Raw genomic sequence first — 27,273 nt, forward strand, 5'->3', positions numbered from 1 at the left:
TCAACAAAACAAAGAGGCAACCCACAGAATGGGAGAAGGTATTTGCAAATGACAGTACAGACAAAAGGTTGATATCCAGGATCTATAAAGAGCTCCAGAAACTCAACACACACAAAACAGATCATCATATCAAAAAATGGGCAAAAGATATGAACAGACACTTCTCCAATGAAGACATACAAATGGCTATCAGACACATGAAAAAATGTTCATCATCACTAGCCATCAGGGAGATTCAAATTAAAACCACATTGAGATACCACCTTAAACCAGTTAGAATGGCCAAAATTAGCAAGACAGGAAACAACATGTGTTGGAGAGGATGTGGAGAAAGGGGAACCCTCTTACCCTGTTGGTGGGAATGCAAGCTGGTGCAGCCACTTTGGAGAACAGTGTGGAGATTCCTTAAGAAATTAAAAATAGAGCTTCCTTATGACCCTGCAATTGCACTACTGGATATTTACCCCAAAGATACAGATGTAGTGAAAAGAAGGGCCATCTGTACCCCAGTGTTTATAGCAGCAATGGCCACAGTCGCCAAACTGGGGAAAGAACCAAGATGCCCTTCAACGGACAAATGGATAAGGAAGATGTGGTCCATATACACTATGGAGTATTATGCCTCCATCAGAAAGGATAAATACCCAACTTTTGTAGCAACATGGACAGGACTGAAGAGATTATGCTGAGTGAAGTAAGTCAAGCAGAGAGTGTCAATTATCATATGGTTTCACTTATTTGTGGAGCATAACAAATAACATGGAGGACATGGGGAGATGGAGAGGAGAAGGGAGCTGAGGGAAATTGGAAGGGGAGGTGAACCATGAGAGACTATGGACTCTGAAAAACAACCTGAGGGTTTTGAAGGGGCGGGGGGTGGGAGGTTGGGGGAGCCAGGTGGTGGGTATTAAGCAGGGCACGTATTGCATGGAGCACTGGCTGTGGTGCAAAAACAATGAATACTGTTACGCTGAAAAGAAAAAACAAAACAAAACTGTATGCTGGTAACTTTCATGTCTCTGTCTCTAGTCTGACTTCTCCCCTGAGTGCCAAACCAGTACCTTTAAATGACTACTGGACATTCCTACTTGGTATCTCATAGATACTTCCAACGTAACATGGCCAAAATAGGCCTGCTGATTTCTGCTTAACAGTCCCGAAAATTATTTCACTCTGAGCTCTTGTCATTTCAATAAATAGTATAATTATCTTCTTATATGCTCAGGCAAAGGTCTAAGATTTATCCTCAATTTTTTCCCCTCATTTACCACATCCAATCCATTAGTGAGGGTCTACCTCCAGAAATACATCCCAAATCATACCGTCTCTTTGCTTATAACTCCATGGCAATATAAGCATTCCTCACCTGAACCATCCCCACCACCTATGTGGTCTACCTGCAATGCATCCTCTACACAGCATCAAAACTGATCTTTGAAGATCATATCTCTCCTTAGTAAAATCCTCAAATGGATTCCAACTGTAATTAGAATAAAATCCAAACTCCTTACCATGTCCTATAGGGCCCTACATGATCCATCCTCATCATCCTCATCCATCCTCATCACCAAGAACTTTCCCTCTCCACCTTTCCCATCTTCCAACCAGACTGGTCTTCCATCATTTAAACATGACAGATTTGGGGTGCCTGGGTGGCTCAGTGGGTTAAAGCCTCTGCCTTCAGCTCAGGTCATGATCCCAGGGTCCTGGGATCGAGCCCCGCATCAGGCTCTTTGCTCCCAGGGAGCCTGCTTCCCCCTCTCTCTCTGCTTGCCTCTCTGCCTGCTTGTGATCTCTGTCAAGTAAATAAATAAAATCTTTAAAAAAAATTGATAGATTTGTTGTTTAACCTAAATGGGGTTTATAACACTTTTCAATCAGTGGCTTGATATTTTTCCTCTTTTTAGAACATTCTCAGCCACAGTCTCTTTCCACTCCCTCTAAGGCTCCAATTACATATATGTTAGACCTTTATACTATTTCTCATGTCTTACATTCTTTTTTGTATTTTCTACTCTCTTTCTGTGATTTTGTCTAGGTATTTTCTTTTGTCTTATTTTGAAGTTTACCAAACCTCTCTTCAGTTTTGGTAAGCCTGCTGTTAAAGCCATCTGTTGAGATTATTTTTTATCTATTTAGCTTTATTTATTATTAAAAATAATTTTTTTAAAGTAATCTCTACACCCAACAAGGGGCTCAAACTCACAACCCCAAGACTAAGAGTCCCATGCTCTACCAACCAAACCAGCTGCGTGCCCCTTGTCTATTTACTTTAAATTTTAGTTATTTCATTTCTCGGTTCTAAAATTCAATTTTCTTTTTTTTTTATAGTTTCTAGTTCTCCAATAAAATTCCCCATATCGTTCACTCATTATAGTTACTGTAAAAGTTTGTCTCTGATCTTCCCAAAACCTGTATCTTCCATGAGTCTGTTTTCGTTATCTATTTTCCTTTTGATTTTTGGTCCTGCAGTCATGTCTTTTGGATGCTTGGTCATTTTTGTGCATGATAACTTGAAGTAATTTAAGGCTCAGAATAATGTTATTTTCCTTCAGAGAAGATACATATTTGCTTCTGGCAAGTTCTGAAAGGGGCAGATCACTTTCATCTAAGCAGGGATTAAGCTGATTAGAAGCTAAGTTTCAATCTTTGTATAGGCTGACCTACATCCACTACACTCCTTCTAGGCTGAAACTCTTAGGGAGTCCCAATGAAAAGTTTGGGGTATTTACAAAGGCCCTTCTTGCTGATGAGTAGTGGACTCCAGTTTTTGTCCCTTTAGTCTTGTAAAATTGCTGGGATCTCAGCTAGCTTCTCCTAAGCCATTGCTTTCAGCTCAGCTTCTTAACCATTGCTTTCAACTTAGCAAATGCTTTGAGGGGAAAAAGCAACACCAAATGTCAGGCTCATCTCTTTATCCTTCCCTTGTCTATGATTCTAAGCTTCTTAAGTCCTTTCCCTCTTGGCAGCTTCTGATGCCTTCAAGCAGCATTTTTAATATTGTGTCTAACTTTTCTGGTTGTTTTCAGAGGGACGGGTGATCTTTAATAAGCTGGTACATTAATTTCAGAAACATAAATCCCCAGGTTTATTATAATCTTGGAGCCTGTTATGGATTGCATTGTGCATTTCTCCTCCCCCTCCTCCCCCACCAAGATATGTTGAAGTCCTAACCCTCAGTACCTTGGATGTGATCTTATTTGGATATACATAGGTAATCCAGTTAGAATATGGTCTTAATCCAACATGACTGGTGCCCTTATTTAAAAAAAAAAAAAAAAAAAGGAGATCTGAACATAGTCACAGACACACACAACGCGAAGGCGATGTGAAGACACAAAAGGAGAAGGCAGTCATGTAACTGGAGCGCAGCATCTAGGCATCTAGCAGCCAAGGAATGCCTGAACTACCAGAAGTTAGGAGAAAGGGATGGAACAGTTTCTGGAGCCTTTACAGCATGGCCCTGCTGACACCTTGATTTTCACTTTTGACCTCCAGAACTAGAAGACAATACCTCTGTGCTGTTTTAAGTTACCCAGTTTGTCGTACTTTGATATAGCAGCTTAGAAAATTAACACAGGGCCTTTTTACGTTCAGGTATGAGATAGTTACTTTCATGTGCCAACTTGCTGGGCCATGGGGTGCCTAGATATATGCTTAAACACTATTTCTGGCTATGTCTGTAAGGGTGTTTCTGGATAAGATTAACATTTTAATCAGTCAACTGAGGAAAGAGGAAAGCAGATTGCTTTCCTCAGTGTGGGTGGGCATCATCCAATCTGCTGAGGGTCTGAATAGAAGAAACAGGCTGAGGAAGGTTAAATTCTCTCTCTTTACCTGACTGTTTGAATTGGCACATCAGTTTTCTTCCACTTTAAGACTAGGACTTACACCATCAGCACTCCTAATTAAATTAACTCAGGCTTTGACTTGAAGTTACACCATTAGCTTCCTGGTTCTCAGCCCTTGGACTCAGACTGGAATTACACCACCAGCCATCTCCAGATTGCAGATGGCAGATCGTGGGAGTTCTTGGCCTGTGTACGCCAATTCCTTATAATAAATCTATATCTATATAGCTACCTCCCCACTCTATTGATTCTGTTTCTCTGGAGAACCTTGACTGTATTAGTTAATACAAGGTCCTACTCCTTTAAGAATGGTCTTTCCCTAGATCTTTACATGGGTGCCTCCTCTTCAAGTCTTACCTTTCAGAGAAGTCTCCCCTAATTTTCTAAAATGATTTCCTCTCCCTGAGTTATTCTCTATTATCTCATTGTATTTTACATACAACACTTAATACCATCTGAAAACAATTTTATTTGGTTACATGCTTACTCTCTGTCTTTCCTATCACTCTTTTCCCCAGCTCCAACCAGACAACAGAGTCCTTGAGGGCAGAAACTCATTCCAGTTCACCACTGTCCTTTCAGTGCCTAGAATAGTATCTGGCACTTTCAGGAGCTCACATATTTGTTGATAGGTGATGGACTGCACATAAGGCAATAGAGTGCCTTATCAAACTTTTTGATCTTTGTTAAATTTATAGGTGAAAAATGGCGCCTTATTTGTAGTTTTAACATACATGACTGAGACTGAGTAATTTTTTGTAGGTTTGAAAGCTATTTATATTTTCCACTTTATGAAATCTATATTTCATCCTTGCCTATTTTTCTAAAGAGTTATTGATCTTTTCTTCTTGACTTATTTGAAGGAGCTCTTTCCCTCCCAAGGAAATTAGTCCTCTGACATGGTTTGCAGATGTTTTCCCTTAATTTATAGCTTTGCTTAAGGTACTTTTTCTTGCAATGCATAAAATGTTCATATAGATGAGTTTACTAATTTTTCTTTACGCGTTCTTACTTTTGTTGTCATGTGGCCTTTTCTATTTTCTCATTGGTTGAAAGATAGCAAGACTGGAGTAATTCCCTTGGATCTAAAGATGGGCACCATATGGTGAAGATGGCAGAACTGCTCTACCAGCCCGGGACTCCTTGGCTATTACCCAAGAAAGACATAAACTTCTGTCCTGTTTACATCATTGTATATTCGGGTATCTACTTCAGCAGCTTATTGTATGTGCCCTAACTAATACACCAAACCATCACAATCTGAGGACCTGGATTGTTTCACCTACCTTAAATTACAAAATAATTAGCTGTTTTCTTATAATAGACTGAGTGTCTTTAATTAGCAGTTACACTTTACTCTAAACTGGTTATATGCTTTCTTTTTATTAAAATTCAAAAGACTGGTCATCTTTCAAAAATTATGAGAACTCCATTTAGTAAAGTTTTCAATATAAGAGTTGCCGCAGCAATTAATGCAGAAAGAGAAGGTAGGATGCTTTACTTCTATCTCAGTTAATCCTCATAACTTTTAGAGAAAGCAATTATTATACTCTTAGGTTAGATGAAGAAACTGATTTTGAGGAAGTCAGAGAATTGCCTAAGGACTCTCAGTTAATAAGCAGCATATCTGGGACTCAAACCTAGGTCACTATGATGACATACACACTCACTGCATTATCCTTCCCTTAGGGAATCCTTGATGCAATTATTATTATTATTTTTTAAAAGATTTTTAAGATTTATTTGTCAGAGAGAGAGAGCACAAGCAGGGGCAGTGGCAGTTAGAGGGAGAAGCAGACTCCCCACTGAGCAAGGAGCCCCATGTGAGACTTCACTCTAGGACCATGACCTGAGCCAAAGGCAGATGTTTAACCGAATGAGCCACCCAGGGGTCCCCTTGATGCAGTTATTGCTGCTCCAATTTAGACTGTTTTACAGGTCTATTTTCATTAAAGGCTTAAAACCTATAAAATGTATATATATATTTACATCTTAACTGAGTAGATTAAGCAATATAACAAAATACAGCCACACACAACACAGTGCTATCAATTCACTCAAAAAGTAGAGAAAATTAAAAATACATTAATACAAAAATACAAATACAAAAATACAAATACAAAAATAAAATACATTTAATACAAAAATTAAAAATAAAGTAAATTAAAAATACAACTTTTTATCTGATAAAGAAGGACATAAGACTGGAAAGGAAAAAAACAAGGGAAGGGACTTCTGCTTTTCATTCTAAGTTCTTCCCTTTATTTTTGAACATGTATATGTATTATATTGGTAATTTAAAAAATGTATATATCTAGATGTAGGGGCACCTGGGTTGTTTAGTCAGTTAAGTGTCTGCCTTTGCCTTAGGTCATGATCCTGGGGTCCTGAGATTGAGCCCCACATCATCGGGCTCCCTGCTCAGTGGGGAGTCTGCTTCTCCCTTTACCTCTGCCCGCTGCCTTCGATGTTTGTGTTCTCTCTCTTAAATAAATAAATAAAATCTTCTAAAAATATGTATATGATGTAACATAAAGGTTACATTTTAAAGCCAATAGTTTCATTCACCTGTAGTGGTTACAAATAGATTCCCTCTTTTTCACCCCCAGAAAAGTAGGATCACATATTTCTATATATATTAAGTTGATCCACCTGAGATTACCATCTTTGTAGGTTACTAGGGACATGCCTCAACCTAACGTGGAAAGGAAATGATATAAAAAACAAAACAGGGCCTTGGAATTAGAAAGATTTTTGTTTGAGTCCCCATTTTGCCATTTCCTAGCTATGTGAATTTGGGCAAGTGATAACCTTTCTGAACTTCAGTTTTCCCGAAATTACAAAAAATAACACCCATTTTCATGGTTGTTTTTAGACATAATATATGTAAAGTTCCTCGAATAATGTCTAACAATGAGAAATTTAATGAATGGCAGGATAAAGATAGAAAGAACCCCCCCCCCCAAAATAATACAAATAGGTCAATACTTCACTGTGTATTGATAGTGAGGTAAGTTTCTTGAGTAATACTTTTATGACTCCAAGTTTTCTTAAATCCTATTTGTCACAGTAATTTATATTAGTGCTGCAAGTGTGAAGTGGAATTACATGTAACAGTTCTAACGATGCAGTAGAGCTAAATAAAGGGAGTCAGTGACTATGGAACTAATTATGGTTTCTGAAAGGGGAGACGTAATTGGCTATTTTTATACCTTCCTCACAGATACTCTGTAGATACAAGGATCCAGGATGCCGGTCGCGGCACTTGCACTCATTTTGCACATAAACGAGAACTTCTTCCTCCAGTGAACACAGTTTGCTTGTACCACTTCCCTGAATGGGGAGAGGGGAGAGAAACAATTAATTACTCTTCATGACAGGTTAAAAAAAGCACACACACTCTTTCACTCAAGTCTAGAATGAAAAGTGACAGATTAAAAGCCAGTATTTGGAAACATGAAGAAAACAAACTTCTAACAATGTGATCTGAAAATCTCTAGAAGGTTTTAATTATCCACAAAAACTTAATTTTTTAAAAAAAGTGCAATTACTTATCAATTTACATCAATATAAATTGAAGTTTCACTACTCATTCATTTAGCACATAATACATATGCATTTTGGTGTGCTGGTTATGTGCTAGGTGTCTGAGATATGAAGGCGAGAACGATAGTGTTCCTAACCTTGTAGGGCTTGTAGTTTACAGTTAGTATCAGAGACAGAAATGTAAACAAATACTTATTCTGAAATGAACTACTGCTATAGTTTTACTCCTGTTCCAGGCATAACAGCTACAGCAGCTACCACTTGCTGTCAGCTTACCCCATGGTATTTAATCTCACAGCAACCCTAGGAGGTAGCTGGCATCCACTTTATAGATAAGGAAGATGAAGCCCAAGGAGAAAAGTTAACTCAAGGTCCTTTAGGCAGTAAGTCCCAGCACTAGCATTCAAACCAGGCCCATTTAACTCAAAAGCCTACTTGTCCACAAAGGAAAGTTTGTATTTTCCCCACAAACTCTGCTCTTTCAAGTTTCCAGGCTTTTGTACCTGCTGTTCCCACTACTGTTTTGTGTACAAGTGTAGAGGGCTTGGCCGTCAAACGGAAGGACAATTATTCCTCCAACACAGTTAGAAAAGAAAGGCAAAGGGTGAAAATAAAGAAAAAAACTGGAGAAACCAAAAGGGAAAGGCAAGAGATCCCAGGTTGAATAATTTTTTATTTTCTTAGGAAAGGAAAAGGTGAGGTTATTTCTATAGAATGACAGGAGATGATGAGTGAGTTGAAAACTTAGATAAAGGCTGAGGACAGTTAGGAATAACTGATGTGGTGAATGTGATAGGCAACTGGTAGCTGCCTCAGTGAATAAAATGATTGTGTACTGGGACCAATAAGTCTGGCTTAGTGGATTTGTCGATGAACATACAGAAATCCAAGAACAGGAATTACAAAGCGAAAAATCATTTAAAAACCATAATCAACTATGTTTTTATATGTGGTATGTGCATGCATGTTTATTTATACACATATAAATAGACACACAAAGAGGAGAGGAGGGCATGTATTTTATTATAGATTTCCATGTAGATAACTTTAGACATTTTTTTTTTTTTCATTAGGAACCTTTAGTGATTGGGGCATCTGGGTGGCTCAGTTGGTTAACCATCTGATTCTTGGTTTCAACTTGGGTCATGATCTCAAGGTCATGAGATGGAGCCCTGAATTGGGCTCCATGCTTAGCAGGGAGTCTGCTTCTCTCCCTTTCCCTCTTTGCACACCCCCCCCCAACTTGTGTACATTCTGTGTCTCTCTCTAAAATAAATAAAAATCTTTAAAACAAACAGGAAAGGAATATTTACAGAAATACTAATGTAGTTTGGCTAGAGACTAGAGGAAGGCAACATTAAGTCTGGTGGGCTTGGGAAGAGATTAAAAACTTAGCACAGCATCATAAATGTGAGCAGATAACTGAAATTATAGCGTAGAACAGAGATGAAAAATATGTTTTCATAAAAAATGTGACATTAAGGGGCGCCTGGGTGGCTCAGTGGGTTAAAGCCTCTGCCTTCGGCTCGGGTCATGATCCCAGGGTCCTGGGATCGAGCCCCGAGTCGGGCTCTCTGCTCAGCAGGGAGCCTGCTTCCCTTCCTCTCTCTCTGCTTGTAATCTCTGTCTGTCAAATAAATAAATAAAATCTTTAAAAAAAAAAAAAAGATATGACATTAAATCTTAAAGGAAAAAAATACACTTCCATAACCCTATGTTCCCATAATGAAAGCATATGGAAATAGAAATATCTCTGGTAAAGGTAAGTATTTAAACAAATACAGAATAATGCAATATTGTAATAATGGTGTATAAATTGCTATTATGCAGTATAAAAGGTCCTTCTTAAACTCTTCCAAAAGACAGAAGAAAGTATTTTGAAATTTATTTTATGAGGCCAGCATAACTCTGATCCAAAGCCAAAAATATCACAAAAAAAGAAAATTAAAGGCCAATATCCCTGATGAACACAGATGCAAAACTTTTAATAAAATACGGGTAAACTGAATTTCATAACACATTACAAGAATCATCCTATGCAAATCAGTGTGATAAACCAGAGTAAAAGAAAGATGAAAAACCACACGATCACAGGATCAGTGCACCTGGGTGGCTCTGTCGGTTAAGCATCTGCCTTCGGCCCAGGTCACGATACCAGGGTCCTAGGATCAAGCCCTACATTGGGCTCCTTGCTTGCTCAGCAGGTAGCCTGCTTAAGGTCATGATCTTAGGGTCCTGGGATTGAACCCCATTGGGCTCCCTGCTCAGAAAGGAGTCTGTTTCTACCTCTCCCTCTGTTTCCCTACCCCGCAACTTGTGCTCTTACAAGTTATCCCTCTCTCAAGCATAAAATTTTAGAAAAAGAAAGAACTTCAATAAGCAATGTTACTTTATACCTCAAAGCTAGAAAAAGAAAAAGCTAAGCCCAAAGACAGAAGGAAGAAAATAATAAAGATTATCGCAGACATAAGTCAAACTAAAAAATAGAAACAAAAATATGAGTTGACTTTTTTTTTTTAAAGATTTTTTTTATTTATTTGACAGAGAGAGAAAGAGACAACAAGAGAGGGAACACAAGCAAGGGGAGTGAGAGAGGGTGAAGCAGGCTTCCTACTGAGCAGGGAGCTTGATCCCAGGACCCTAGGACCATGACCTATGCTGAAGGCAGTTGCTTAACCAACTGAGCCACCCAGGTGCCCCAAGCGTTGACTTTCTGAAAAATAAATAAATAAATAAATCAAGGAACTCATAGCTAGCCTAAGGAAAAAAGAGAGAAGACAATCAGGAATGAAAAAAGAGACATTAAAACAGATGCTTCCGAAATTAAAAAAAAAACCAGAGGGACTATTATTAACAGTTATATGCTAACAAACTAGAAAATCTAGAAGAAATCAACAAATTCCTAGAAACATACAACTTACTAAACTGAACCAAGAAGAAACAGAAACCTTGAACAGATCAAACAAATAAGGAGACTGAATCAATAATCAAAAACTTCTTTTTTTTTTTAAAGATTTTATTTATTTATTTGACAGACAGAGATCACAAGTAGGCAGAGAGGCAGGCAGAGAGAGAGGAGGAAGCAGGCTCCCTGCTGAGCAGAGAGCCCCACGCGGGGCTCGATCCCAGGACCCTGGGATCATGACCTGAGCCGAAGGCAGAGGCTTTAACCCACTGAGCCACCCAGGTGCCCCTATAATCAAAAACTTCTGAACGACCACCACCACAAAAAGCCCAGGACCAGGTAGTTCTTGGGTGAATGTTACCAAACACTCACAGGACAATTTTCACCAATCCTTCTTAAGCTCTTCCAAAAAATAGAGGAGTCTGCTTTTCCCTCTGCCCAATGCTCCCCCTGCTTCTCTTTCTCTCTGTCAAATAAATAAAATATTAAAAAAAGAAAACCACATGATCACCTGAGTAGATGAAATTTAGCACGCTTTTTCTGCAGCATCCACTCATGATAAAGACTTCCAACAAAACTGGTATAAGAGCAACTAACCTCAATACAGTAAAGACTATATATGAAAAGCCCACAGCTAACATCATAATCAGTAAGGAAAGCCTGAAAGCTCCTCATCTAAGATCTAGTGCAAAACAAGGATGCCCTCTCTCACCATTTCTATTCGATATAGTATTAGAAATCCTAGCTAGAGCAATTAGTCAAGAAAAGAAATAAAAGCAAACAAATCAGAAAGAAGTAACATCAGCTCTATTTGCAGACAATATGATTGTATATATAGAGAACACTAAAGACCCCTCCCAAAATCAAAATAAAAAGAAAAAAATCTGTGGTGTTTCTATACATAAACAATGAACTACCTGAAAAGAAATTAAGGAAACAATCCCATTCACAACAGCAACAAAAAGAATACCTAGAAATAAATTTAACCAAAGAGGTGAAAGACTTGTACACTGAAAATTATATAACATTGATGAAAGAAAGTAATGAATATATAAATAAATGGGAAGACAGCCTAGGACTGGAAGAATTAACTGTTGAATGGTCCATACTACCCAAAGTGACATACAGATTCAGCGAAATCTGTATCAAAATCCCAATGGGATTCTTTATAGAACTAGAAAAAAATAATCCCAAAATTCCTGTGTAACCACAAAAGGCCCCAACTCAGTCTTGAGGAAGAACAAGGCTGGAGGCATCACACTTTCTAATTTCAAAATGTATTACAAAGTCACAGCAATTAAAAAAATATGGTATTGGGGGGGGAACCCCAGAAATACAGACCAGTGGAACAGAATAGAGAGCCCAGAAAAATTCCACTCACTCACACTCAACTGATCTTCGACAACACTGCCAAGAAAACATAATGGAAAAAAGACAGTGGTGCGGGAAAGACTGGTTATTCACAGTAGAAGAATGAAATTGGACTCTCATACATACAGAAATCAATACAAAATGGATTTAAAAACTTAAACATAAGACCTAAAACAGTAAAACTATTAGGAAAAAATAGAGAAAAAGCTTCTTGACATTGGTCGGGGCAATGATTTTTTGGGTATAACACCAAAAAGCACAGGCAACAAAAGCAAAACTAGGTAAATGGGACTGCATCAAACTGAAAAGTCTGCAGAGCAAAGGAAATGATCAACAGAATGAAAAGGCAACTTATGGAATGGGAGAAAATATTTTCCAACTGGATATCTGACGAGAGGTTAATGTTTCAAATACATAAAAACAGCTCAATGGCAAAAACAAACCAAAAAACCTCCATACAACACAATTTTAAAAATGGGCAAAAGACCTGAATAGACATTTCTCAACTGAAGATACAAGCCCAAAAGATATATGATAGTAATCACTAATCAATAGGGAAATGCAAATCAAAACCAGAATGAGATATGACCTCACATCTATTAGAGTGGCTTTTATCAAAAAGACAAAAAATAAGTGTGGTTAGAATGTGGAAAAAAGGGCACGTGGCTGGCTCAGTTGGTTGAGTGGCACCTTCGTCTCAGGTCATGATCTCAGGGTCCTGAGATCAAGCCCTGTGTCGGGCTCCCTGCTCAGTGGGTTGTCTGCTTCTCCCTCAGCCCCTCTCCCCCATTGCTCTGCCTCTCTCTCAAAAATAAATAAAATCTTAAAAAAAAAAAAAAAAAAAAAAAAGAATGTCGGGGGAAAAAAGAACTCTCCTACATGGCTGATGGAAATGTAAATTGTTTATGGCCATTATGAAAAACAGTATGGCAGTTCCTTAAAAATTAAAAATAGAATTACCTTATGATCCAGCAATCCTGTTTCTGGATACATATCAAAGGAAATGAAACTGACATCTTGAAGAGATATTTGTGCTCCCATGTTCACTGCAACATTGTTCATAATAGCTGAGATATGGACACAACCTAAGTGTCTGTCAAGGGATGAGTAAAGAAGGTATGCCACACACACACGCGCACGCGTGCACACACACACACACACACAGGAATGTTATTCGGCCACAAAAAAGAAGTAAATGTGGTAACATGGGTAAGGGTGGAGGACATTATGCTAAGTGAAGAAGTCAAACACAGAAAGACAAATATTGCCTGACTTCACTTATATGTGGAATCTAAAATAGTGGAACTCAATGACTAGGATGGTGGTAGCCAGGAGTTAGAAAGTGGAGAAATAGGGAAGATCTTGGCCAAAGGGTACAGAATTCAGTTAGGCAAGATGAGTAAGTTCTAGAGATCTAAAATACCGCATGGTGACCGTAGTTAGCAATGCTGTATTGCATACTGCTAATTTGCTAAAAGAGCAGATCTTAAGTGTTCTCACCAGAAAAAACAGGTAACTATGTGAGGTGATGGATGTGTTAGTTAGCTTGATTGTGGTCATCATTTTAGAATGTATACATAAATCTAAACATCTCAAGTTACCTGTTCTAAAATATTCCTTTAAGAAATTATAAAACAATAAATTTTAATTATTTTTATTATAAATATTTATAAATATTTATTTATAAATATAGATATTTATTTATATAAATATACATATTTATATAAATACAAATAAATATAAATATTTATAAATATAAAAACAATAAATATTTATTTTATTAAAAACAATACATTTATTTATTTATTTATTTAAGAGAAAGAATGCAAGAGAGTGAGAGTGCACACATGATTGGGGGAGGGGCAGATGGAGAGAGGGCGAATCCCAAGCAGGCTCCCCACTGAGTGCAGAGCCCAACACGGGGCTTGATCCCAGGACCCTAAGATCATGACCTGAGCTGAAATCAAGAGCTGGATGCCCAACTGACTGAGCCACCCAGGTGGCCCATCAAGTTGTACACCTTAAGCATATATAATTAGTTAATTAGACTTCAATAAAGCTAAAAAATAAAATATTATGGATGAAATGTTTTGTGTACATTTTTGTATATACTGTACATATTTTTCATGACCTGTATAGCCCCACCCAATGAAGCCACAAATAGCTCAGATCCACTTGCTAGGAATTAAGACACTATCCAGACACATGAATACTGTCTCCCAAGTAGCAGACTGACATATATGCTAAGACTCAGGAGCAGGTTCTTACATGAAAGTAAGAAAGTAATGAGCCAAGAGATCAGGTTGGGGTGAACTAAGGCTATGAAAAATGTACATGATCATTAATTAACTCATGATGTCACACAACAAAGAATCCTTACTGGAGGACAAACTCAGAAATGGCGAAGGCAAAAATAACAGCCAAGCAAAACACTCTGGACAATATACTGCCAACCACAGTAAACACTAGATAAATAGTTGTTGACTGAATAAATAAATACCATGCATCAGTCACAAATAAACAGTCCCAACTACCAACTCCTGCCTATGTTATTTCACAATTATTCCTAAGACAACCCCTTTTCTGTGTCTAGCACTGCTACCCTCATTTAGTCCTTCAATAGCTCTTCCTTGAAATATAGCAACAGCCTCCTAAATGGTCCTCACTCAAATCAACCTTTCTCATTGCTAACAGAGAGCTCCTTCGAAGAAACAAATTTCATAATGTCATTCCTCTGTTTAAAATCCTTCTTCACTGAAGGGGAGTCTGAGTGGCTCAGTCAGTTAAGTGTCTGACTCTTGATTTCAGTTCAGGTCCTGATCTCAGGATTGTGGGACTGAGCCCTGCGTCCAACTCTGTGCTCAGTGCAGAGTCTGCCTGAGAGTCTCTCTCCCTCTGACTCTCCCCCTCACTCTCTCTCTAAAATAAGTAAATAAATTTTTTTTAAAAAATAATAAAATCATTCACCACTTCCCCATATCTTGGAGGATTAGCTCCAACATACTTAACATTGCCATGATTAGGTTTTGCTTATCTTTAGTCTCTTGACCCTGTATGTCTCATACTGCTTGTCATTCCCCATGTACTCCACAGTATTTCTCATTTGTATATCCATTTGTATGTTCATGAGGTTTTCTCTCCTCTGCATGCCATCTACTCTCCCTTCCAACTTTCTACATTTACACATTTAATTCTTACTTAAGAATTAAATGACCTGCTCTAAGAATCATTCCCCAACTCAGGTTCAGGTGAAAGCCTGGTGTCATGTCTGCCTTGGTTCCCTTGAATGCCTCAGTGTCTGCCATTCTGTATCCTTGGGTACTGCCACTCAGGGGAGGGGCTGCCAAGAACTGGCCGAATTGGCTTCCTCCCTCATTCCATTCAGTCCTCATCTCCCAGGATGCAGTCCTACTTTCCTTTTTTCTCTGCCTTGTCTCTGGCAGATGCTTCTATGATTACATATATTTCAAATGAACCAATATATATTTTTTAAAGATTTTATTTATTTGACAGACAGAGATCACAAGTAGGCAGAGAGGCAGGAAGAGAGAGAGGGAAGCAGGCTCCTGCTGAGCAGAGAGCCCGATGCAGGGCTCAATCCCAGGACCCTGGGACCATCACCTGAGCCGAAAGCAGAGGCTTTAACCCACTGAGCCACCCAGGCACCCCTCAAATGAACCAATATTTGAAACAACTTTTAAAAAATTACAAGCTTAAAAATAGCTGTCCTTTCTTAAAAGGAATTCAAGTAGAAAAAGATGATAATTTAGGGGATCTTTTTTATTTTATGTCATGAGAGTAATAGCCCTGGAATATTAAACAATTTCTCTAAAAAAGAAAGTTTTGTATGCCCAAGGCAATTACTCAGATTTTTTTGTGATAATATTTAATGTGTACACATGCACGCAAATATACATGCACATACACACAGCTGCCAGAAAGCTGTCCAAACTACAAAAACAAACAAAAAAAGTGGCAAAGCTAGTTCGTGACAGTTTGTTATACTGATGGGTTACCATGGAAACAAACTCAGACTACTTGGCAACTGAGACAAAAGTCACATTTAGTAATGTTTTCCGTTATATGAGTCATTAATTTCCTATGAGTTTTATATGGTTGCTTAACCACTTTCAAGAAACAAAGCAGAAGAATAGGATTTGTGTTGATACTGTGGAAAGTCGAGTATTTCTAAGATAAACGATAAAGTTGCTGATTGTAAAATACATAAGCAAAGGACTTAAAAGAAGATAAATGTTGCTATGACCACTGTTTATCCTCCAAGATTAAAAAAAAGTCTAAAAAGTCTTTAAAAAATTAATATAAAGTGAAAATTATGGATCCTTTTTTTATAACTTAGTTACTATACCAACAAACTGCATTTTTAATATTCTAAGAATAACTTGCATATGTATACTCTACACATATATTTAAAATTATCCCATGCCTTGGTAATTTCAAGTATTTTAAACTTTTTAGAAACAGGGATCAAAAACTGCTGTAAGGAGTGCAAGCTGTTTTGCCAGACAATATTATTGCATGGAGGTTAGGGCTTATATCCAGAGCCAGTCTGCTTGGGTTCAAATCGTGCCTCTGCTACTTGTCAGCTGTCATACTGGGCACATTCCCTAACCTCTCTGCACTTCTGTCCCCTCCTCCACGAAACAGGGGTGGTAATAGTACCTCCACGTCAAGGCAGTTTTTGGAAACTAAGTGAATTATTACACACAGCATTTGGAAAAGTGTCTGGCTTACAGTGGATCTCAATAATAAATGTTAGAAGTTGCTATTATTAAGAATATAAGTAGTTGTAAGTCTACCTACATTTGTCCACCAGAGAGAAATAATGATTAAATTTATAAGTAGGGAATTTTCTTCAACAATCAAAGGAGGTTTCTATTTTCTAAGTGATATAGATTCATGAGAAAATGAACCTTTGGGAACTGAAGCAAAAAAAAAAAAAACATATTTTAAGACTCCAACGATAAATTACATCTGTAAAACTGTGACTTTTAGTTACAACACTAAGCACACATGAATCTCTTGCACTCTAGAGGCATTTTTGACTTGTGTAACTGGGTGGACAGTACTATCATTCAGCAGAAAAAAATGAACACAGGGGATTTCTTTCATTCATTCATTCATTCATTCATTCATTCTGCTGGTAGTGTTAGTGAAGGAAATAATGATCCAGAGTTTGGACATTTTGAGGTTGAGGAGCCTGAGAGTCCCACATTCAGAAATGTCCAGTAGGTAGACAGATATATAGACCTAGAATTTAAAAAGAGCACACAGCTGAAAGTACAAATGTTAAGTCCTCGGCATGTTAATGGTTATTGAGATCATGAGTATGGATAAGGCCATTCAGGGAGAGTGGGTAGAGTAGGAAGGTAAGAGGGAGGAGTCTGGAACTCTAGGGAACACTGATATGTAAGGTATGGGAGGAGAAAGGGGCAGGCAAAGGAGACCGAAGGGTAAAGGGAGAAGCAAAGGAGATCCTGTTGTCACTGAAACCAAGGAAAGGATTTTTAAGAAGGCGTTGCCCAAGAAACAGTTGCCAATATCAACTGTTTCAGAGAGGGCAGGTAAGATAATGATGAAAAAGCAGCAAAAATGAAGTCACTGAGAACATGGAGAACACCAGCAAGTGTAGTTTCAATGCAAACGTGAGGGTGGAAGGCAGATCAGTATAGGAAGTAGAGATAGTAGTAGTATAGTGGAGAAAACGAGGTGGCAGTCGGATAGGGACATGGGGTAGAAAGAAGATTTCAACTAACATGCAGGAGACTTAAGCATGTTTAAGCACTGACAGGAAACAACCACTAAAAAGAAAAAGTCAAAGATTTGAGGGGGTATGAATAATGGTACCAGGGCGGACCCATCTCTGAGAATGTCAAAAGGGATGTGAATCGAACAACAGCTGGGGGGACTGGTCCTCAACAGAAGAAGGGGATCCTCTTTCATCATGAGGAAGGGAAGAGAAAACATGTTCTAATACAGGCAAGTTTGTCCACAGATGACTGTTCATTGCCCAGAATTTTTCCTTTTCCTTTTTTTTTTTTTTTTTAAGATTTTATTTGAGAGAGAGCAGGAACTGGGTGGGCAGGAGGAGGAGAAGGTGAGGGAAAGAGAGAATCTCAAGCAGATTCCCTGCTGAGCATGGAGCCTGATGTGGGGCTCGATCCCACAACCCTGAGATGATGACCCGAGTCAAAACCAGGAGTCAGATGCTCAACTGACTGAGCCATCCAGGCTCCCCAACCTAGAACTGTCCTGGGTTCATTTAGAGACATTTCATTTAGAGACACACACTACTACTTGGCATACAGTAGGTCCCCAAATAAATGTTTGAATACTTAAATGTTCATAATCTGAATATATTTTTAAAAGTCTTTGTAGTCACATGCAAGAAAGATTGTCATTCAGTGATTTAGCAGATGTCCTAACAGAAAAAGTCATATTTTAAAAAGTATGCAAAATTATGCCAATATTTATAGTATGATAACTGAGTAGTTGTTTTTATGAGTAAAATATGAATTTATGTTCGCCAAAAGAGACATGTATTTAAGTTCCCATATATATAGTCATAGATTATTTTTTCTATATACTTTTTGGTCACATTTCTAAGCATTTAATAGAAACCATTAGAATAATATAAAAAAGGAAGACTAGCACCCAGTTCACAGTCAGTTAATACAGTTTTTCTATTTATAACTTCTCAGCTTAACAGCCAGTGAAAGAAAAGCAGGATGATATACAGAAAGAGCAAAGGACAGAAAATCAAGATGTTTTCTATTATGAACTAGATAAGTGAGTTGTAACTAGTCATTTAACCTAACACTTCAACATCTTCATTTAGAAACAAGTGTTAAACTAGATGCTAAAATTTCATGATTCTCAAGCATCAAAATAAATATTTTTGACAAGAATATTTTTTAAAGATTTTATTTATTTATTTGACAGAGAGAGAGAGAGATCACAAGGAGGCAGAGAGGCAGGCAGAGAGAGCGGGGTAAGCAGGCTCCCTGATGAGCAGAGAGCCCAATGTGGGCCTCAATCCCAGGACCCTGAGATCATGACCTGAGCCGAAGGCAGAGGCTTAACCCACTGAGCCACCCAGACGCCCCCAACAAGAATATTTTATCACCCAAGAAAATTAATTAATTTTGCTGTAAATATACACATTCTATATAGCATTACTTCCTTACTTTCTAGAAAGGACAGTAGAGATGAAGGAAACAATAAAAAAAACAAAGTAACAGAGAAAAACCCATTCCTAATCTAAGGAAAGACCTTATACTACAAATTTAAGAATACACAGGATAGTTTCAGAAAATCTAATGAAAATTACACAGAACTTAAAAAAAAAAAAAAAAAGGAGCCACCTCAGCAGCAGCTGGCCAACAGGACCCCCAAAATCTCTGTCTGGAGCAAGATGCTGCAGAGCGATGCAGCCTGGGAGGACAAGGATGAATTTTTAGATGCGATCTACTAGTTCCAACAGATTATCCCTGTGGCCCTTGGTGTCATTTGGGGAGTGTTACCATTGTGAGGTTTCCTGGGAATAGCAGGATTCTGCTGATCAGTGCAGGAGTCCTGTACCTCTAATTCAGCAACTACCTACAGATAGGTGAGGAAGAATATGGTGGCACATGGGAGCTCACAAAAGAAGGGTTTATGACATCTTTTGCCTTGGTCATGGTCATTTGGATCATTTTTCACACTGCCATCCACGATGAATGATGGTGTACAGAACACACCTGCTCTCTGGTCCAAAGGAGCCTCACGGTTACAGCACACAAATGGGATTGTAGGGGGACCCTGGCCATGTGGAACCTGGAAGACCCATGTTTCCTGGACCAAGAATCAGTGTGTTGGGCATCAGTGTTTTCTGCAAGGGTTATGATCTGAAACTTTTTAAGGGAAGCGTTTCTGAATTGTCTACTACCAACCATTTCTTCTTGGATATCATCATGAAACACGTGTTTGCTGATAGGAGCTGTCGTTTGATTTAATGCACCTCTGGATCCAAATGAAGCATTAAACTGTCCTCCACACTTCTCCACCAGGTGTACAGTTTTTAAACTATCAGTGGCATTTCAAGTCCTCTGCAAACAGCATGGTTGTGTATGTGTGGGCCATAGCACAGTAGAAGCAGTGTCTAATAACAGTTCCACTGTAGAATGTTTTCGGGTGCTTAAATAAGTCAAATCTTTAATTGAGGAAAAAAAAAGAAAACTACACAAAGCTTCGCTATTTCAGTAAGGTGAAATCTTTCATGAATATATGTACTTAAAATCAAGTTATAGGGCGCCTGGGTGGCTCAGTGGGTTAAGCCTCTGCCTTCGGCTCAGGTCATGATCCCAGGGTCCTGGGATCGAGCCCCGCATCGGGCTCTCTGCTCAGTGGAGAGCCTGCTTCCTCCTCTCTCTCTCTCTCTCTCTCTGCATGCCTTTCTGCCTACTTGTGATCTTTGTCTGTCAAAAAAATAAATAAAATCTTTAAAAAAAAATCAAGTTATATACACAGGAATGAAAATATGTTCTCTATAACTCTTAAAGGGAAAAGGGATTAACTTCACAGAACTAATAAGCAGATGTGAACTGTGGATTCTACGCCTAGTCCAAACTACCCATTGTATTTGAAGGAAAAAAGCATATTCTGTCAGACACGCAAGGACTAAAAAAACCCAAACAACAACAAGGCAAAGCAAAGCAAAAAGTTACTACACAGGTATCCTTTCTAAATAAGACAAGAATGTTGTGCAAGAATAAGAAACATGAATTAAAAGTTAGACCTTAAGAATCAAAAAAAGGGCAAGAAACCAAGTTACTGAGTTACCTATTCTTTCAAAAATGCTTTGCTTTTGAACAAAAGGACTTTTTGTTCTTTCTGCATAGTCTAAAAACATCTAAAAATAACAGCTGTAGACAGCTTGGATCTTCCATCACATATTCAATTAGCCACTTTCCACATCAAGAAATGGCATGGTTCCATTTTGTCTGTAGATTAAATGGCCAATTCTTCAACTACATCCTCAGCCCTCACGGCCTGCCCTTAACCTCCCAAATTTGATTCCCTATGATTTACTTTCACCGACTCTTCACTAAACTGAATTACCCACTATTTCCTACCTGGGCTTTATGTCTCTGCACTGCACACCTGCCTTCGTGATGTTTTCTCCTTTGGGGTGCCTCCCAAATGTGCTCTGTTCTTTTCCTACCCATCCAACCCGATCTACACAGTCTACTGGGGAAGGGAAAAAAGTTTAGGCTCAGAAGACTTGGGCTCAAGTCTAGTTTTTTTTTCTTTTCTTTTCTTTCTTCTTTTTTTTTTTTAGTAGGCTTCACACCCAGCGTGGAGCACAGTGTGGGGCTTGAACTCATAATCCTGAGATACAGACCTGAGTTGAGATCAAGAGCTGAAACTTAACCGACTGAGCCACCCAGGTACCCAAAAATCAAATGATATTTAATTTATATATATGTTATATAGATAAGTCATATATAAAATATAAATAATTACTTACATTATTCATATATAAATCATATATATTATATCTATAGTACTATGACTTTACATATATATAGCACCGTGTAAAGAACAAAATGTTGTGAATCCAGACTTCACTCAAAAGCTTTTTCTATGATACAATTCCTGAGTCCCTGGGTAAAATTATTTTCTTGTTTTGATAAATTCCTGAGACATTTTATATGTGTCGGGAGCTGCCTTGCAAATAAAAGATATTGAGAGCAAGAAAGATGGGACTTCAGTGAAGTTTTGCTGTGTGCTACGGAAGTACTACCCCTTGGTTATTTTCACAAGCATAATTATTGAAAGGAAACTCTAGAGTATTAGAGGAGGTTTATTTGCTTCAGTAATATTAAGTAGTGAATTCAGAAGAACATGCATGCCCATTAGGACTGATCTGGAGATACAGTAAGGAGGAGAAGAATGTAGAACGCTTATATTCTTAAGATCTGGAGTGAAATGAGCCAGTGACACAGCTGGAATGTGACAAAACAGCAGGAAAACTGTGCTGTGAAGGCTCTACTCTGGCTGTCTTGGTAATTCTTAAAAATAATGTTAATGATATAATAGTGAGGAAAAACTAATGCAAAACAAGTGAATTAAAATAAGTCATGGCAACACAGTCTGGTGAGTGCTACTTTGAAGGGAGGTCTGGCGACGAGATGTAAGAGGGGAGATATCTGGATGGCAGCAAAAGGATGTGGTCCAGGGTAAAACAGAGGAGGACAATACTGAGCCTGTGGGCTGGGAGATTTCTTGAGTGGCAGAAACCCACCGTGGTATCTCCTGCTGACGGTTACCACAGTCAGTGTAAGCTCCGTGATTATGCATCATACTTCGTTGCCTGACAGGTCTGATACCATTCCTTACACGGAAGGAAATCCCAGGGGGACCAGAGAAGGGGAGTCAGAAAAACTGCAGTGAATATTTAAATAGCTTCTCAACTTTTTTTTTTTTTTTTTTTTGGATGCTGGTTTTGTATGGATGACCTTAGCAAAAATAACTCTCAAATTCATTTTGGTTTACTTGGCACTCATACATAGTTTCACAAATGAGGAGCTGGCAAGAGCTAATATGACAGGTATTACTGAATTCCTAGTTGTTTCATGAAGGCTTACACTGTGTAAGTATAATGAGAGAGCTTATAGGGCTCAGTTGTCTATAATTACAAATGCTTAGCATTAGTAACTTAATGACTGAGTTAATTTTTTCATGAATAGAAATCCATTAATAGAAATTGTAAAGGACATTTACGGTTGCTTATAAAAAGTACTTCACTAATTTAGCCTGTGAGCAAAACTTTGGATCTAATTATTTTCTTTTGCAGGGACTATGAACAATCTTTTCTATGTTCCTGGGACTGTTATTTCTAAAATTGTCTCTGCCTTGGACGCAGAGAAAATAGTGATGTTTCTAGGACACTCCAAGGAAGACAGTCATTTGAGCTTTCTGAAAGTCATTCCTTACCCATATGAAATGACCAACATGCGGAGACCTTCGTGTCCAGGCCAGTACATCTCTGTGTAACAAGGGGTGTTTGTGTTTGTAAAACAAAACACAAAACAAAAACAAGAGCCTATGGGACCCTGAACTGGCCTCAAAAGATAACAAGACAAGATAAAATGTTAATAATCTTAAAAAAAAAATGTTAACAACTTTATGTTTAGACACCAGCAATAGAGAATTCCCAGAAATTGCTATTGAAATGTGGCTACAGTCTTTAAACAAGGAAATATATAGAATTTTAACTAGATAGAAAATGTCACTAAATGAGTTTATTCCAATGCTATGCTAATGATGACTCACTAAAATGAAATGAAGCAAACATGTTAGGTCCAAAATCAATACTATGGTTACTTCCTCATTTCATTAAGATAAAATAAGACTTGGGTGTAAGCTAGTTTCTAAGCCACAATGTTTGGGAATAGCATTTGACCAGGGAAAGCCTGAGAATTTCTTCTGAAACTAGTAAACAGGTTTCAGGAGAGGAAAAAATATATTTTTATTTATTTTTTGATATAACAGAAAGGTGTTCAATCATGGGTTTGTTTTAAATATTTCTACCCCTATTTTCTCTTACACTGTTTCTTTGCCCCAACCTAGAATGTTTAGGTCTCCATTCTAAAAATAAATACATAAAACTATTGTTTTTTCCTGTTTCCCCCTTTTAACTAATTCACTTTTCTCCTTTTCATTAACAAAGTTCCCAAAAGCACAGTTACACTCAATACTTCTGCTGCTTCACCACTTGCTCACTCCCTGACTTCCTGAAACTTGGATTCTGCTCCTATGACTCTAACGAAACTACACTCTGAAATTCACCACTGGACAGCCACATGTGAAAGAATGAAATTAGACCGCTATCTTACAGCATACACAAAAATTAACTCAAACTGGATTAAAAACTTGAACATAAGACCTGAAATCATAAAACTCCCAGAAGAAAACACAGGTAGTAAGCTCCTTGACATAGTTCTTGACAATGATTTTTCAGGTTTGACTCTTAAAGAAAAGGTGACAAAAACAAACAAATAGCACTACATCAAACTAAGAAGCTTCTGCAGAGCAAAGGAAACCATCAACAAAATGAAGAGGCAGTGTACTGAACTGAATAGGAGAAAATATTTACAAATCATATATTCGATAAGGGGTTAAGATCCAAAATTAGAACTCCTACAACTCAATAATAAAAAAAAATCTGATTGAAGAATGGGCAGAGGAAATGAGTAGACATTTTCCCAAAGAAGACATACAGATGACCAACAGGTATAAGGAAAGATACTCAACATCATTAATCATCAAGGCAATGCAAATCAAAACCACAATAAGATGCCACTTTACACCTGTCAGAAAGGAAAGAATCAAAAAGACAAGAAGTAAGTACTGGTAAAGAAGTGGAAAAAAGAAAATGCATGTACACTGCTGGTGGGAATGTAAAATGGTGCAGCCACGGTGGAAAATAGTATGGCGGTTCCTCAGAAAATTAAAAATAAAACTACCATAAGATCCACCAATTCCACTGTTGAGTATTTATAGAAAACAAAAACAAAAACAAAGATTATTAACAATAACAAACAAGCATTACTTACAATAGCCAAGATACGAAAACAGCCTCAGTGTCCTGATGTATAAATGGATAAGTGGATCAAATGGGTAACCACCAGTTATAAGTCACAAGGATATAATGTACAGCATGGTGACTATACTAATAATACTGTATTGCATATTTGAAAATTTCTGAGAGAAGATCTTAAAAGTTTTCATCACAGGAAAAAATTTTTGTAACTACATATGGTGGCAGATGACTTATTGTAGTGGTGGTGATTTTGTAATGTATACAAGTCTCAAGTCACTACGTTGTACATCTGAAACTAATATAATGTTAAATGTCAGTTATGCCTCAATAAAAAAAAAGTTCACCAGACTTGCTGATTGTCAAATAAAGAGAGTAGTTCTCATACCACTCTCTCTCTCTCATACTATGGCAGAGCTGAACACCCTCCTCTAAAGATTTTTCTTCAGGCAGCTTCTGTGATAACCACATTCTTCTTGAAAATTTTAGACTCATTTTCCTTAATTATATCTTTGTCTACCAAAGTTCTATCCTCCGGCCTGTATGTTTTATTCTAGATGTCATCTCAGGCTTCTATTATCTGTCCATGTGGATTATTTAAAAATCTAATTATGCAATACTGACAATCTTGCTCAGTTTCAGACTTTCAGCTGCCTACCACATATCATCACAGAGCTTGCTTGTACCTCACATTCAAATGTTTGTGGGAAAGAGCTCAGAATGGGCAAGAGAAGGGATAGATTGGAAGCAATAAGAATACCCAAAACAGAAGAATTGTTATTTATAGTTCATTCATGAAAGAATACTACATTTGCCACTATTAAAATAACATGCTAAAGTGTTTAATAATGTGGAAGATGCTTATAATAGTAAAAAAAAAAAAGCAGAATAAATATTGTGTATGTAATTTTTCTTTGTGTAAAAAACGGGGAGAAACTAGAAAGGTATAAAAATTTAACGGTAATTATATCTGATGGGTAATATTTTTGTCTCTGTAATTTTATATATTTTCCTATAAATTCTCTATACTTATCTTGAATTAATTTAAGATCAGAAAAAAAAGGGTATGGTGGGTTCAAGGTCACACTGCATACAGAATAAAATTCGGTCTTTGCAGAATAGCATCCGTCTGATCCCAGATGCTGTCTTGCCCTTCATTACAGCCCCCAAATATGTTGTTCTGCTTCACTACCTAGACGTGTTCTCCACACTGTCCACTTATACGGTTCAGTGCTCCTGCTTAAGTCTGTTTCTCTCCTACCCCAAAGCATGACATTTTGACCCTGAAGATCTCTACTCCCTAAACCGTAATATAGAGCTGGTGGGCAATGCTCAAAATTTCCTCTTGGTGTAGCTAAGAAAGAAAAATTCTAGAAGTTTTTTTTATCCAATCTATAACAAATATTATTTGTATCAATAATAAGCATAAAAGTGGCTCAAGGGTCACCTGGGTGGCCCAGTTCGTTAGGTGCTGACCTTTGGTTTTGGCTCAGGTCATGGTCTCATGGATCTTGAAATCAAGACTCATGAGGGGCTCTGTGCTTGGAGGGAGGGGGCGGGGTTTGCCTGAAGATTCTCTCCCTCTGCCCTTCCCCTCACTCTTGGGCACGCATTCATGCTCTCTCTCTTAAATAAATAAATAAATCTTTTTATAAAAAGTGGCTAAAATAACTCACTAGCTAAAATGATTAAAATTGGGGCACCTGGGTGGCTCAGTGGGTTAAAGCCTCTGCCTTTGGCTCAGGTCATGATCCCAGGGTCCTGGGATCAAGCCCCGCATCGGGCTCTCTGCTCGGCAGGAAGCCTGCTTTCCCCCCTCTCTCTCTCTCTGCCTGCCTCTCTGCCTGCTTGTGATCTCTGTCTGTCAAATAAATACATAAAATCTAAAAAAAAACAAAACAAAACAAAAAAAAACTTAAAATGATTAAAATTGCTTTTGTCTATATGAATTGCCACAAAAATTAATTCTTAACAGTTTTATTTTAGAGGGAGAGGGAGAGAGAGAGAGTACTTGCGCATGAGCTGAAGGGGAGGGAGAGGAAGATGGAAAGAATCCCAAGCAGACTGCACTGAGCATGGAGCCCAGTTCAGGGCTCCATCTCACAACCCTGAGATCTGAGATCATAACCTGAGCTGGAAGACTTCTACGCTTAAAGGACTTAAAGCACCGAGCTGCCCTTCTCAACATAATACAGATATGTAAAATCTGATCCTGAAAAGCGGACTCTATAAAAAAATAGCCACTATACACAATCTAACAGACAAATAAAAATTAATATATTATAATTTTATACTTGTTTTATAACTCATGTTTATTGCAAAATATACAAAGAAGAGAATAATCACCAAGGAAAAATAATTTTATGAAAAACTGAAGTGAAAAGTAATAGAAATAGTTCAACTGCCTGGAACAGTGCCTGGCACATAGTAGACACACAAATATTTGTTAAAAGAAAGAATGAACTGTATAGAAAACTGTCCAAGGACTCACATTGGTTTAATAGAGTTTTGTCAGAAAATGCTTCCTTATTAATCATTATTATTATTATTATTATTATTTTAGAGAGAGAGAGAGAGCTCAAGCATAAGCAGTGGAGGAGAGGGAGAGAATCTAAAGCAGGCTCCATGCTCAGCACAGAGCCCAACATGGGACTCAATCTCACAATCCATGAGATTACGACTTGAGTTGAAATCAAGAGTCAGATGCTTAACTGACTGAGCCACCCAGGTGCCCCATTATTATTATTTATTTTTATTTTTATTATTTAAGTAGGCTCCACTCGCAACATGGGACCTGAACTCATGACCCTGAGATCAAGAGCTGCATGCTCTATGGACTGAGCTGGCTAGGTACACCATAAAATGCTTTTTAAAAACAACTTTATTGAGATATAATTCCCACACTATAAGCTTCATCCATTTAAAATGTAAAATTCGGGCACCTGGGTGGCTCAGTGGGTTAAGCTGCTGCCTTCGGCTCAGGTCATGATCTCGGGATC

At 37.9% G+C, this 27,273-nt stretch overlaps 1 protein-coding gene and 1 pseudogene across 2 annotated transcripts in view; one reads left to right on the plus strand and one right to left on the minus strand.

Annotated features, from left to right (window-relative positions):
- The window catches only part of EEIG2 (EEIG family member 2), a gene marked incomplete at both ends in the record, with an annotated part of 101,590 nt that overhangs the window by 36,352 nt on the left and 37,965 nt on the right, over nucleotides 1-27,273 (minus strand). The window contains one exon of the mRNA XM_080801676.1: nucleotides 7,064-7,184. Within this exon, the coding sequence (XP_080657802.1) occupies nucleotides 7,064-7,184 (121 nt within the window). The remainder of the gene's footprint in view (nucleotides 1-7,063; nucleotides 7,185-27,273) is intronic.
- Nucleotides 17,301-19,581, plus strand: LOC308340709 (annotated as a pseudogene). Its single transcript has 3 exons — nucleotides 17,301-17,336; nucleotides 19,049-19,242; nucleotides 19,372-19,581. The product of its transcript is annotated as an uncharacterized misc_RNA (transcript).

The sequence above is a fragment of the Martes martes genome (genome assembly GCF_963455335.1).
Source record: "Martes martes genome assembly, chromosome: 4".
NCBI classification, from domain to species: Eukaryota; Metazoa; Chordata; class Mammalia; order Carnivora; family Mustelidae; genus Martes; species Martes martes.